Source organism: Procambarus clarkii, chromosome 88 (genome assembly GCF_040958095.1).
Source record: "Procambarus clarkii isolate CNS0578487 chromosome 88, FALCON_Pclarkii_2.0, whole genome shotgun sequence".
Classification (NCBI taxonomy): domain Eukaryota; kingdom Metazoa; phylum Arthropoda; class Malacostraca; order Decapoda; family Cambaridae; genus Procambarus; species Procambarus clarkii.
The window spans coordinates 8,386,645-8,401,201 of record NC_091237.1 but is presented as its reverse complement, the minus strand read 5'-3'; the positions used below and the strand labels follow the sequence as shown (position 1 = coordinate 8,401,201).

Genomic DNA, 14,557 nt, shown 5'->3' with positions numbered 1-14,557 from the left:
CTGGGTGACTTCAATTGTCGTCATTCTCTTTGGGGTGACGTTCTGACGAATACCCGGGGTCGCCTCCTTGAGCCGTTTCTCCTCTCTTCTTCCCTGTCTCTTCTGAATTCTGGTGAGCCCACTCATTTGGACTCTCAGACTCGCACCCTTTCTTGTCTTGATCTTTCTCTCTGCTCTTCTTCTCTTTACTTAGATTTCACGTGGCAGGTTCTTGATGACCTCCATGGAAGTGATCATTTCCCCATCCTTGTTTCCTTTTTCTCTTTTCGCCCTTCCCTCTCTTTCCCTAGGTGGCAGTTTGCTAAGGCAGACTGGACCCTATTTACCCTCAGTGCTGCTCTCCCTGACCTCTCCCTTCTGCCTCTCTCTCGCGCTCTCCTCCTTTTTCATGACACTGTCTTCAACGCTGCCCTCCGCTCTATTCCTCGCTCTTCCTCTCGGGGTCCACGGAAGTGCGTTCCCTGGTGGAATGCGGACTGTGCTCGGGCTGTCCGCTGTAAGCGTGCAGCCTGGAAGAGGCACCGCCGTAGGCAGACGACCGATTCTTTTCTTTTCTTTCAGAAAGCGAGTGCGGTGGCCCGTAGGGCCATCCGTACGGCTAAACGTGAATGTTGGGCATCTTATGTCTCAACAATTACGTCCGAGACCCCTCTGGCCCAGATCTGGAAGCGTATCCGCAAGATAGCGGGTAAGTTCGTTCCCGATGTTTCACCGGTCCTTCACCTCCATGATACTCTTGTGGCGGACCCGTTGCAGGTCGCTTCCGAACTGGGTTCCCATTTTTCTTCTGTTAGCTCTGGTCTTCATCTTCCCCAATCTTTCCTTCTTCGTAAACCTGTCCTTGAGTCTCGTCCTTTAGATTTCTGCACTCATCTTCAGCTTCCCTATAATGATCCCTTCTCTCTCTCTGAACTTCGTTCTGCCCTGGCCCTCTGCGGTTCTACGGCGGCGGGCTCCGATGGTATTCATTATGAGATGCTTCGCCATCTCCCTCCGCGCACGTCTCAGTATTTACTGAGTCTGTATAATCGGATCTGGGAGTCGTCGTCAGTCCCTGAGGACTGGCTCGATGCCGTTGTCCTCCCTGTTCGCAAACCGGGGTCTCTGGGTACTTCCCCTAAGGACTTTCGCCCTATTGCTCTCACAAGTTGTGTCTGCAAACTCTTTGAACTTATGGTTAACGTTCGTCTGATGTGGTTCCTGGAACACCATCACCTCCTCTCCCCTTCTCAATTTGGTTTCCGCAAGTGCCGCAGCACGACAGATGTCCTGGTGAACTTGGAGGTCTATATTCGTACTGCTTTTGCTGCGAAGACCTCCGTTGTTGCCGTCCTTTTTGACCTAGAAAAGGCTTACGACACCACTTGGCGTTATCATATCCTATCTCAACTTCATTCTTTTGGCCTTCGTGGTCATCTCCCTCTCTTTCTCCGCAGCTTCCTCTCTCGTCGTTCCTTTCGGGTGCGCCTTGGTACCGCTCTCTCTCCCTCTTTTCAGCAATACGAAGGTGTGCCCCAGGGTAGTGTTCTGAGCACTACTCTTTTTCTTGTTGCCCTCAATGGTCTTCTTTCCTCTCTTCCTTCTGGTGTCTTCTCCGCTCTCTATGTCGATGATCTTACCCTTTGTTGTCAGGGTGATGATTCGCCTCTCCTTCAACGCCGGCTTCAACTTGCGATTGATGCCGTGTCGTCTTGGGCCACAGGTCATGGCTTCAAGTTCTCTACTTCTAAGACTTGTGCCATGACTTTTACGCGGAAACGGGTTGTTCTTCGTCCCTCTTTGTCACTTTATGGTCATCCCCTTGAATACAAAGATTCCGCGAAGCTTTTGGGGTTATTCCTTGACACTCGTTTGTCTTGGTCTCCCCATATCTCTTACCTCCGTGTTGAGTGCTCTAAGGCCCTTACCCTCTTTCGGGTCTTGTCCCATACTTCTTGGGGGGGCAGATAGGCGCACTCTCCTTGCTTTACATTCCTCTCTCGTCCTGTCTAAGCTCGATTATGGTTGCCCTGCTTACTCGTCTGCTTCTCCTTCTACTCTTCGCCGTCTTGATGCTTTGCACCATACTGGGTTGCGCCTCAGTTCTGGTGCCTTTCGTTCGACTCCCATCCTTAGCTTGTATGTTGACACTGGCTTCCTGTCTCTCCAGGACCGCCGTGATCGCTACTGTCTTCGCTATCTTGCGCGGTCCTTGCAACATCCTTCCTCTCGCCTCTGTCGTGCTTTAACTTTTAGCCCTCCTGCGGTTCCTGTTCCTCTTCACCACCTCCCTCTTTCTGTCCGGTTATCTCGCCTACAGGATTCTCTCTCCGTTCGTATTTCTGATGTTTCTCCTCGTGTTGTTCCTTCTTTGCCCCCGTGGAGGGTCCCTCTTCCGCGGTTTTGTACTTCCTTGACCCGTATCACTAAAGCTTTTACCCCTCCTACGGTTCTGAAACGCCTTTTCCTCGAGCACTTTTCTTCTCACTCCCGCTCCGTTTCTGTCTTCACTGATGGGTCTAAGTCAGCGGACGGTGTTGGCTACTCTGTTGTTTTTCCTGATCGCACTTATATGTGTCGCTTGCCTCCGGAGACTAGCATCTTTACAGCAGAACTTTATGCTATTCTCTATGCTCTTCGTCTCCTGCTTTCTCGTTGTCAGTCTTCCTTTGTGGTTGTTGTTGACTCTCGTAGTGCCCTCATGGCTCTCGGGTCCTTTAATCCGGTTCATCCAGTAGTTGTCGAGATCCAGCATTGGCTGTTTCTCGTTCACAGTAAATTTAAGTCGGTTGAGTTTTGTTGGGTTCCCAGCCATATTGGTGTGTCTTTAAATGAGCGTGCGGATGCTGCCGCTAAGGAAGCTGTCCGCTCTTGTCCCATCTCTCGTAAAGGCATTCCGTATTCCGACTTTTACCCAGTTATCCATTCCTCAGTTCTTACCCGTTGGCAGGCTTCTTGGTTGTCTGTTACTGGTAACAAGCTACGTACTCTTAAATGTTGTGTTTCCTCGTGGCCGTCCTCCTTCCACCGTAACCGGCGGTGGGAAACAGCTCTGGCGAGGTTGCGTATTGGCCATACTCGCTTAACCCATGGTCACTTGATGGAGCGCCGCCCTGCTCCTTATTGTCCTAGTTGCATTGTCCCTCTTACGGTCGTGCATGTCCTTCTTGAATGTCCTGACTTCCAGGACGAGCGTGTGTCTTGCTTTCCGACCGCCCCTCGCGGTCACCTGTCCCTCGATAGAATTCTTGGTGACTCAGATACTTTTGATATCGTTCGCCTTATGCGTTTTTGTTCTCGTATTGGCATCCTTGGTGATATTTAGCGCCCTCTGATTATTTTGCGTATTTGATGGTGCTACATAGCCTTCCCGGTTTGGTGCCTTCTTTTGATAATTACTTACTTACTTACTTTTAACAATATGGTAGGGTTCAACAAAATCCTAAGCCTATCAGCTAATCCCTACGCCCCTTGCGACCACTGGCACCAGGCTCCACAACTCAACTCCTTCGCTCCCCCCCCCCTCCCCCGGCATTGGAGGTCTGACACTCCAGAACTGGCAAGGGGGCAACCACCCCCTGTCCATGCTCTACGACAACCACCGCCTCCACCACCACTCCTTGTTCATCCACCATCTGCTCCACGGCATCTGCGCAATCAGGGGAGTGGAACCTGGCAGTTCTCTTCCTGCGTTTCTGGCCAGGCACGATCATAGACAGAAGCGACGTATCCTGAATGCGTCGTGAGGGACGCACACCCTTCATAGAAGAGGCATGCAGCAACGCCACCCGAACAGAGGGGGAAACTCCCACCTCATGAGTCTCCACAGATGTTGCAGATAACGGACTCGCACTCCACAGCATCACGGGACATTCCGAGGGCACACTCCTCCACCACCACCGCTGGTGGCACATTGTGAACCTCCACTCGCACTTCAGGCAGGACACAACCTTGCAGGTAGAACAGCAGCTACACACACACTGGCTGACCATCAACCCCCTGTACCACAAGGCTCACCATCGTCCCCTCACCAGCAAATGGTGCACTCACACACACAGTACCAACGTCAAGACGGCTGAAAGGGAGAACACCACCCTTTGCCACCACCACCACTGGAGCGTCCTGGGGCTTGAGAGGTGGAAAATAAACCTTGGAAGATATTGACCTTGTTCCACTGGACGCTGCCCACCTTCCCATACTGGCTAAACAACTGGGTCAACAGCTCATTCGGCATTTCAAACGGGGCTCCACGCACTGCCATATACGTTGTTTTAATTTGCACTTAGGTTTACCACACCCACTGTGCCAGCTCCGACAGACATAGGGAACGAGTGTTCCTCACAGCGGTCGATGAACTCCTGGAACAATCCCTGCTGCAGAAATTTTACCCTCACATAGCGGTCACAAAGGAGCTGAATGCCCATCACATCTGCCGGGTTTACAAGAAGCTCCTCCACCAACACCACCCCGTCCGCCATATGGTCCACCGATGTCGAAAATTCCAGACCAGCTGAAGAGGTCCGCTTAATAAGAGGCAATGGCGTCCCCATCTTGAAGCAAAACACAGGGCCCGGAACAAGCACCAAACCACCGACTCCATGCCAAGCTCATCGACTGAGAACCAAAACAGGGGCACATCCGCACCCTCTGGCGGCCAGCAGCAAACTCCTATTTGCATGTAAATAAACATCAATATTTATATGTAGAGTTGTGATAATAACTGGTTCTGTTTTTATGGAAATTATTTTCTACTTTAACTATGTCTTCACAACTCTTGCAATATATTATTAAAGTTATGATCCTCTGATCATTTACTAGGAACTCATCAATTTCTTAATCGATATTTCAAACGTATCATTTATTATAAATTACCTTACAATTACACATTACCGGCAAAAATGTTAAAGCCACATACTCTAACTATGAGAATTTATTGAGAACTACTCATTTTCGAATTGGGGAAATGTTATTACGGACTGCTTATAACAAAAGTAAATCACACAACCTATGGTTATCACACCTCTCTCCTACCACCACCCATTTCCCTTTTTGTACTCCAATTGATGTGAAAAGGTCCCACTCCCTAGCATATACCTCTTCCCCAAATACTATCCCTACCCCAATCTCACCCACTGATCGAATTCTGAAATAATTCCAAGGATCCGTGTGCCCCACAGAACAGACCAGACAAGAGCTCGTGATAGACTGTTTAGCTAACCAGACAACTGGACGCTATTGACAATCGCAATCGAACATTGGAACCATACCCTGGATGATCAGACACTTTTTGAGGCTGCTTATCAAACTCCCTCTTGAACACCGGCGAAAATTTGTTAATAATTTCCGCATGAATTTTGGTGTTGATAAGCCTTGGGCCCTGAAAATTTAAATAATTGTCATGAATATTACCTATTGTTCACCATTTTTTTATCATAACTATTTTGCACATTCTGCCATGACTACGAAACCTACAGCTCATCTCCTTAGATATACCATTTAAAATATTCCTCCAATCTGTCCTACTCCTATCCCTCAAATCCCTTTAGAAATCCCCTAAACAATAGCACATAAAAGCGTGAGTAAAACTGCAAGTAATTGGAGATTCAATAACTTGAAGAATTATTGTGAATTACAGCACCTCCAAAGTGAGGCAGAAACATGGGGTGAAAAATAGGTGGAAAACTATGTGATAAAACGTTGTAATAAAACACGTACAATATGATTCGAGCAAAAAGGTAGGAAATTTATCTGATCTTCTGGGTCTAGTAATCACCCAGAGCGACGATATTAAGAACATTAATCAGGAAATTCCTGTTGAAGCCAATAACTATTGTGTTCTTTCCATGAGAACAAGAAAAAGGAGATTAGCTTCAAGAAAATGAAATAAATCTTAATACAAGAGTAACTGGGAAACGTACAGTATGAAGAAAACCTTTTGGAGCAGGATTGTTAAAAAAAGTCAATTGGAGATGTGCAGAGGCTGACAAGATGTACATATTAGTAATTACGAGACAAAGGAGTGAGGGAAACAGCAACAAATTATTTATCAATGTTAAGAAGCAAAACAGAAAAGAAGCAATGGAGGGAATACAATAGAAGAGAAAACAGAAGTGAACCGAAACCTATGAACCGGAGTACTTAATGAGTACATAGACACCAAAAATAGTCGTACAATTATTTTATAAGTGACATTGCATCCAAGGCCAAAAAGTAACCGAAGTTGCTTCAAAGCAATAGTATAGAAAAAAGGTCAAGCAAAACAAGAAGGGAGCAAGACCATCAGAATAATGACAATGGAATTTGTGATCAACACTATGCAAACTTCCTATTGATTTTTTTGACAGCTCTAGTCGTACGAGAGATTGATAGATAATAAGGAAACATCAGAGAAGGCAGTGAGGCTACTTGAGATACTAGACGAATATACCATTAACGTAATATCATTAAGACTGAATGACTCTACTGAGGACCTGAGAGGACCTGCGTGCTACATTGACCAAACGACACACTAGAAGGTGAAGGGGTGACGACGTTTCAGTCCGTCCTGGGCCATTCTCAAGTCTATTGACTCACAATCGATTTGAGAATGGTCCAGGACGGACCGAAACGTCGTCGTCCCATCACCTTCTAGTGTGTGGTTTGGTCAACATACTTTAGCCACGTTATTGTGACTCATCGCCTGCACCTGTCTGCTACGTCTAGCAATCTTGACTGCATTAGTAGCAATGGCTAAGTTGTGAATATGCAAGCAAGGGGACAGAAAAAAAGGACTGAATTACATGCAAATGAGAAACATATCCCTCAAGATACCTTACAGAATAAATTAAAAATGATCGTGAAATGCAATAAGGTTTGTAAATAATCACTAACGTAGCTTTAGCGAAGGGAAATTATGCTGTGCGACCCTCCTGTATTCCTAAGACGAATGGGTGACAATAAGACAGGGTATAGAATGATTGTCACGCTATATATTTCTACACTTGACAAACTCTTGACACCCTTTTGATATAGACGCTACTACACGTACATTAGAAGCAGGCGGGAGAGCACTGAACTAGTTAATAAAATATGTTACAAATAGGATGAATTCACAGTGAGCGGCGGAGGGTGGACAGGGACAGTGTATCAAGCATCTAGGATCTACATAATAATTTACTCTAGAACACATAATGCCTTACCCATTTTAATGACCTAGACATTGCGGGATACTTGTTAAATTTTGCAAATAAAAATATTATATGAAGAGCTGAACAAAGACAGACTGCAGAATACTCCCGGGAGACTAAGACGGGCTGGTTATGTTCACAAGCTTGTTCAAGGAATTAACATACTAGTAAGTAGGTGAAGACAGGAAACTGTAGACCTGCAGGATGGTCCACAATGAACACTCTCCCAGAGATTACATCGCAGAGAACACATAGAAGTAGACATGACTGCCAAGTCTTACCTTAAAGGCTTCTAACAAAGCTCAACTACAGTGGGACTTGTAACATGGCCATTGATGCACTCGGCTCACAACCAATTGAACCCGAGTTAGATATCCTAGCAGAGTAAGATATTTGGGAGCATTTCCTTACACCTGATCACTTATATTCATCAAGCAGCAAAGAGATGCCCAGGAATTAAACGGCTGTGTTCGGTTGCTTCATGAAGGAGGCCAGCCGCTGTCTTGGGAGGCATGAGGGAGGCCAGCCGTTGTCTCGGGAGGCATGAGGGAGGCCAGCCGCTGTCTTGGGAGGCATGAGGGAGGTCAGCCGCTGTCTTGGGAGGCATGAGGGAGGCCAGCCGCTGTCTTGGGAGGCATGAGGGAGGCCAGCCGCTGTCTTGGGAGGCATGAGGGAGGTCAGCCGCTGTCTTGGGAGGCATGAGGGAGGCCAGCCGCTGTCTCGGGAGGCATGAGGGAGGCCAGCCGCTGTCTCGGGAGGCATGAGGGAGGCCAGCCGCTGTCTCGGGAGGCATGAGGGAGGTCAGCCGCTGTCTTGGGAGGCATGAGGGAGGCCAGCCGCTGTCTTGGGAGGCATGAGGGAGGCCAGCCGCTGTCTCGGGAGGCATGAGGGAGGCCAGCCGCTGTCTTGGGAGGCATGAGGGAGGTCAGCCGCTGTCTTGGGAGGCATGAGGGAGGCCAGCCGCTGTCTTGGGAGGCATGAGGGAGGCCAGCCGCTGTCTCGGGAGGCATGAGGGAGGCCAGCCGCTGTCTTGGAGACATGAGGGAGGCCAGCCGCTGTCTTGGGAGGCATGAGGGAGGCCAGCCGCTGTCTCGGGAGGCATGAGGGAGGCCAGCCGCTGTCTCGGGAGGCATGAGGGAGGCCAGCCGCTGTCTTGGGAGGCATGAGGGAGGTCAGCCGCTGTCTTGGGAGGCATCATGAGGGAGGTCAGCCGCTGTCTTGGGAGGCATCATGAGGGAGGCCAGCCGCTGTCTTGGGAGGCATGAGGGAGGTCAGCCGCTGTCTTGGGAGGCATGAGGGAGGCCAGCCGCTGTCTTGGGAGGCATGAGGGAGGCCAGCCGCTGTCTTGGGAGGCATGAGGGAGGCCAGCCGCTGTCTCGGGAGGCATCATGAGGGAGGTCAGCCGCTGTCTTGGGAGGCATGAGGGAGGCCAGCCGCTGTCTTGGGAGGCATGAGGGAGGTCAGCCGCTGTCTTGGGAAGCATGAGGGAGGCCAGCCGCTGTCTTGGGAGGCATGAGGGAGGCCAGCCGCTGTCTTGGGAGGCATGAGGGAGGCCAGCCGCTGTCTCGGGAGGCATCATGAGGGAGGTCAGCCGCTGTCTTGGGAGGCATGAGGGAGGCCAGCCGCTGTCTTGGGAGGCATGAGGGAGGTCAGCCGCTGTCTTGGGAGGCATGAGGGAGGCCAGCCGCTGTCTCGGGAGGCATGAGGGAGGTCAGCCGCTGTCTTGGGAGGCATGAGGGAGGCCAGCCGCTGTCTTGGGAGGCATGAGGGAGGCCAGCCGCTGTCTTGGGAGGCATGAGGGAGGCCAGCCGCTGTCTTGGGAGGCATGAGGGAGGCCAGCCGCTGTCTTGGGAGGCATCATGAGGGAGGCCAGCCGCTGTCTTGGGAGGCATCATGAGGGAGGTCAGCCGCTGTCTTGAGAGGCATCATGAGGGAGGTCAGCCGCTGTCTTGGGAGGCATCATGAGGGAGGTCAGCCGCTGTCTTGAGAGGCATGAGGGAGGCCAGCCGTTGTCTTGGGAGGCATGAGGGAGGTCAGCCGCTGTCTTGGGAGGCATGAGGGAGGCCAGCCGCTGTCTTGGGAGGCATCATGAGGGAGGTCAGCCGCTGTCTTGGGAGGCATCATGAGGGAGGTCAGCCGCTGTCTTGAAAGGCATCATGAGGGAGGTCAGCCGCTGTCTTGGGAGGCATCATGAGGGAGGTCAGCCGCTGTCTTGGGAGGCATCATGAGGGAGGCCAGCCGCTGTCTTGGGAGGCATCATGAGGGAGGTCAGCCGCTGGCTTGGGAGGCATCATGAGGGAGGTCAGCCGCTGTCTTGGGAGGCATCATGAGGGAGGTCAGCCGCTGTCTTGGGAGGCATCATGAGGGAGGTCAGCCGCTGTCTTGGGAGGCATCATGAGGGAGGTCAGCCGCTGTCTTGGGAGGCATCATGAGGGAGGTCAGCCGCTGTCTTGAAAGGCATCATGAGGGAGGTCAGCCGCTGTCTTGGAGGCATCATGAGGGAGGTCAGCCGCTGTCTTGGGAGGCATCATGAGGGAGGTCAGCCGCTGTCTTGGGAGGCATCATGAGGGAGGCCAGCCGCTGTCTTGGGAGGCATCATGAGGGAGGTCAGCCGCTGTCTTGGGAGGCATCATGAGGGAGGTCAGCCGCTGTCTTGGGAGGCATCGTCGGGGGACAGACCAGGAATGGTAATACTGAGCATTTCATAATATTGTATGACACCTACGTGAGACCAGCGATAGAGTATTCAATACCGATTTAGAGTTCCCGAATCAAACAGCATATATTAAAACATTGTAATTACTTGGAAATTTGCTAAGATGTTGGGCCTGGACCAGAAGAATTGCCAGAGAGGAAAAGGTGAAAAAGTTTACAAATAAAACCAACTGAACGCGAGGCTTTGAATGGAAGCTAGATATAGGATGAAAGTCCCATAACTGTTACAGTATTATGGAAAACAACTCGACGAAAAGGCAACAGAACCCAATTCCTTCCTCACTTTATTAGTAGACATACCAGATGATGCACAGGGTGAGAGGTATTGTATTAGATGGCCGACGGCAGAAATTGCTGGTTCCAAGAGCTGAAGCTACACCCTGCAGGAGCTTCAGGGCCAATACGGCAGGTGAGTCTATACACACAGTATCCCAGGAGAGGAGTCAACACAAAAGAGCACGCCAGGGTCCCAGGCGAGGAGTCTACACAAAAGAGCACGCCCAGGGTCCCAGGGGAGGAGTCTACACAAAAGAACACGCCGAGGGTCCCAGGCGAGGAGTCAACACAAAAGAGCACGCCCAGGGTCCCAAGCGAGGAGTCTACACAAAAGAGCACGCCCAGGGGAGGAGTCTACACAAAAGAGCAAGCACAGGGTCCCAGGCGAGGAGTCTACACAAAAGAGCACGCCAAGGTCCCAGGCTAGGAGTCTACACAAAAGAGCACGCCCAGGGGAGGAGTCCTACACAAAAGAGCACGCCCAAGATCCCAGGCGAGGAGTCTACACAAAAGAGCACGCCCAAGGTCCCAGGCGAGGAGTCTACACAAAAGAGCACGCCCAAGGTCCCAGGCGAGGAGTCTACACAAAAGAGCACGCCCAGGGTCCCAGGCGAGGAGTCTACACAAAAGAGCACGCCCAGGGTCCCAGACGAGGAGTATACACAAAAGAGCGCACCCAGGGTCCTAGGCGAGGAGTCTACACAAAAGAGCACGCCCAGGGACCTAGACGAAGAGTCTACACAAAAGAGCACACCCAGGGTCCCAGGCGAAGAGTCTACATAAAAGAGCACGCCCAGGGTCCCAGGCGAGGAGTCTACATAAAAGAGCACACCCAGGGGTCCCAGGCGAGGAGTATACACAAAAGAGCACGCCCAGGGTCCTAGGCGAGGAGTCTACACAAAAGAGCACACCCAGGGTCCCAGGCGAAGAGTCTACATAAAAGAGCCCGCCGAGGGTCCCAGGCGAGGAGTCTACACAAAAGAGCACGCCCAGCGTCCCAGGCGAGGAATATACACAAAAGAGCACGCCCAAGGTCCCAGGGGAGGAGTCTACACAAAAGAGCACGCCCAGGGTCCTAGGGGAGGAGTCTACACAAAAGAGCACGCCCAAGGTCCCAGGCGAGGAATCTACACAAAAGAGCACGCCGAGGGTCCCAGGCGAGGAGTCTACACAAAAGAGCACGCCCAAGGTCCCAGGCTAGGAGTCTACACAAAAGAGCACGCCCAGGGGAGGAGTCTACACAAAAGAGCACGCCCAGGGTCCCAGGAGAGGAATATACACAAAAGGACCATGCCCAGGGTCCCAGCGAGGAGTCTACACAAAAGAGCACGCCCAGGGTCCCAAGCGAGGAGTCTACACAAAAGAGCACGCCCAAGGTCCCAGGCTAGGAGTCTACACAAAAGAGCACGCCCAGGGGAGGAGTCTACACAAAAGAGCACGCCCACGGTCCCAGGAGAGAATGATACACAAAAGAGCACGCCCCGGGTCCCAGGCGAGGAGTCTACACAAAAGAGCACGCCCAGGGGAGGAGTCTACACAAAAGAGCACGCCCCAGGGTCATAAGCGAGGAGTCTACACAAAAGAGCACGCCCCAAGGTCCCAGGCTAGGAGTCTACACAAAAGAGCACGGCCAGGGGAGGAGTCTACACAAAAGAGCACACCCAAGGTCCCAGGAGAGGAATATACACAAAAGAGCACGCCCAGGGTCCCAGGCAAGGAGTCTACACAAAAGAGCACGCCCAGGGTCCCAAGCGAGGAGTCTACACAAAAGAGCACGCCCAGGGGAGGAGTCTACACAAAAGAGCACGCCCAGGTCCCAGGAGAGGAATATACACAAAAGAGCACGCCCAGGGTCCCAGGCTAGGAGTCTACACAAAAGAGCACGCCCAGGGGAGGAGTCTACACAAAAGAGCACGCCCAGGGTCCCAGAAGAGGAATATACACAAAAGAGCACGCACAGGGTCCCAGGCGAGGAGTCTACACAAAAGAGCACGCCCAGGGTCCCAGGGGAGGAGTCTACACAAAAGAGCACGCCCAGGGTCCCAGGAGAGGAATATACACAAAAGAGCACGCCCAGGGTCCCAGGCGAGGAGTCTACACACAAGAGAACGCCCAGGGTTCCACGCGAGGAGGTCTACACAAAAGAGCACGCCGAGGGTCCAGGCGAGGAGTCTACACAAAAGAGCACGCCCAAGATCCCAAGCGAGGAGTCTACACAAAAGAGCACGCCCAAGGTCCCAGGCGAGGAGTCTACACAAAAGAGCACCCCAAGGTACCAGGCGAGGAGTCTACACAAAAGAGCACGCCCAAGGTAACAGGCGAGGAGTCTACACAAAAGAGCACGCCCAGGGTCCCAGGCGAGGAGGCTACACAAAAGAGCACGCCCAGGGTCCCAGGCGATGAGTATACACAAAAGAGCGCACCCAGGGTCCTAGGCGAGGAGTCTACACAAAGAGCACGCCCAGGGTCCTAGGCGAAGAGTCTACACAAAAGGACACACCCAGGGTCACAGGCGAAGAGTCTACATAAAAGAGCACGCCAAGGCTCCCAGGCGAGGAGTCTACACAAAAGAGCACACCCAGGGTCCCAGGCGAAGAGTCTACATAAAAGAGCCCGCCGAGGGTCCAGGCGAGGAGTCTACACAAAAGAGCACGCCCAGCGTCCCAGGCGAGGAATATACACAAAAGAGCACGCCGAGGGTCCCAGGCGAGGAGTCTACACAAAAGAGCACGCCCAGGGTCCCAGGCGAGGAATATACACAAAAGAGCAGGCCGAGGGTCCTAGGCGAGGAGTCTACACAAAAGAGCACGCCCAAGGTCCCAGGCGAGGAGTCTACACAAAAGAGCACAGCCGTGGGTCCCAGGCGAGGAGTCTACACAAAAGAGCACGCCCAAGGTCCCAGGCTAGGAGTCTACACAAAAGAGCAGGTCCAGGGGAGGAGTCTCCACAAAAGAGATCGCCCAGGGTCCCAGGAGAGGAATATACAAAAAGGAGCACGCCCAGGGTCCCAGGCGAGGAGTCTACACAAAAGAGCACGCCCAGGGTCCCAAGCGAGGAGTCTACACAAAAGAGCACGCCCAGGGTCCCAGGCTAGGAGTCTACACAAAAGAGCACGCCCAGGGGAGGAGTCTACACAAAAGAGCACGCCCAGGGTACCAGGAGAGGAATATACACAAAAGAGCACGCCAGGGTTCCCAGGCTAGGAGTCTACACAAAAGAGCAAGCCCAGGGGAGGAGTCTACACAAAAGAGCACGCCCAGGGTCCCAGGAGAAGAATATACACAAAAGAGCACGCCCAGGGGAGGAGCCTACACAAAACAGCACGCCCAGGGTCCCCAGGCAAGGAGTCTACACAAAAGAGCACGCCCAGGGTCCCAGGCGAGGAGTCTACACAAAAGAGCACGCCCAGGGTCCCAGGCGAGGAGTCTACACAAAAGAGCACGCCCAGGGTCCCAGGCGAGGAGTCTACACAAAAGAGCACGCCCAGGGTCCCAGGCGAGGAGTCTACACAAAAGAGCACGCCCAGGGTCCCAGGCGAGTAGTCTACACAAAAGAGCACGCCCAGGGTCCCAGGCGAGGAGTCTACACAAAAGAGCACGCCAGGGTCCCAGGCGAGTAGTCTACACAAAAGAGCACGCCCAGGGTCCCAGGCGAGGAGTCTACACAAAAGAGCACGCCAGGGTCCCAGGCGAAGAGTCTACACAAAAGAGCACGCCCAGGGTCCCAGGCGAGGAGTCTACACAAAAGAGCACGCCCGGGTCCCAGGCGAGTAGTCTACACAAAAGAGCACGCCCAGGGTCCCAGGCGAGGAGTCTACACAAAAGAGCACGCCCAGGGTCCCAGGCGAGGAGTCTACACAAAAGAGCACGCCCAAGGTCCCAGGCTAGGAGTCTACACAAAAAAGCACGCCCAGGGGAGGAGTCTACACAAAAGAGCACGCCCAGGGTCCCAGGAGAGGAATATACACAAAAGAGCACGCCCAGGGTCCCAGGCTAGGTGTCTACACAAAAGAGCACGCCCAGGGGAGGAGTCTTACACAAAAGAGCACGCCCAAGGTCCCAGGCGAGGAGTCTACACAAAAGAGCACGCCCAGGGTCCCAGGCGAGGAGTGTACACAAAAGAGCACGCCCAGGGTCCCAAGCGAGGAGTCTACACAAAAGAGCACGCCCAGGGGAGGAGTCTACACAAAAGAGCACGCCCAGGGTCCCAGGAGAGGAATATACACAAAAGAGCTCGCCCAGGGGTCCTAGGCGAGGAGTCTACACAAAAGAGCACGCCCAGGGTCCCAGGCGAGGAATATACACAAAAGAGCACACCCAGGGTCCTAGGCGAGGAGTCTACACAAAAGAGCACGCCCAGGGTCCCAGGCGAGGAGTCTACACAAAAGAGCACGCCCAGGGTCCCAGGCGAGGAGTCTACAC

At 52.6% G+C, this 14,557-nt stretch overlaps 1 protein-coding gene across 1 annotated transcript in view; it reads left to right on the top strand.

The window, feature by feature from the left end:
- The first annotated feature begins 10,166 nt into the window (after positions 1 to 10,166).
- The window catches only part of LOC123745738 (PGC-1 and ERR-induced regulator in muscle protein 1-like), a 17,563-nt gene continuing 13,172 nt past the window's right edge, over positions 10,167 to 14,557 (top strand). Inside the window, exons 1-3 of the mRNA XM_069317720.1 lie at positions 10,167 to 10,668; positions 11,889 to 12,447; positions 12,649 to 13,147. Coding sequence (XP_069173821.1) covers positions 10,167 to 10,668; positions 11,889 to 12,447; positions 12,649 to 13,147 — 1,560 coding nt within the window. The remainder of the gene's footprint in view (positions 10,669 to 11,888; positions 12,448 to 12,648; positions 13,148 to 14,557) is intronic.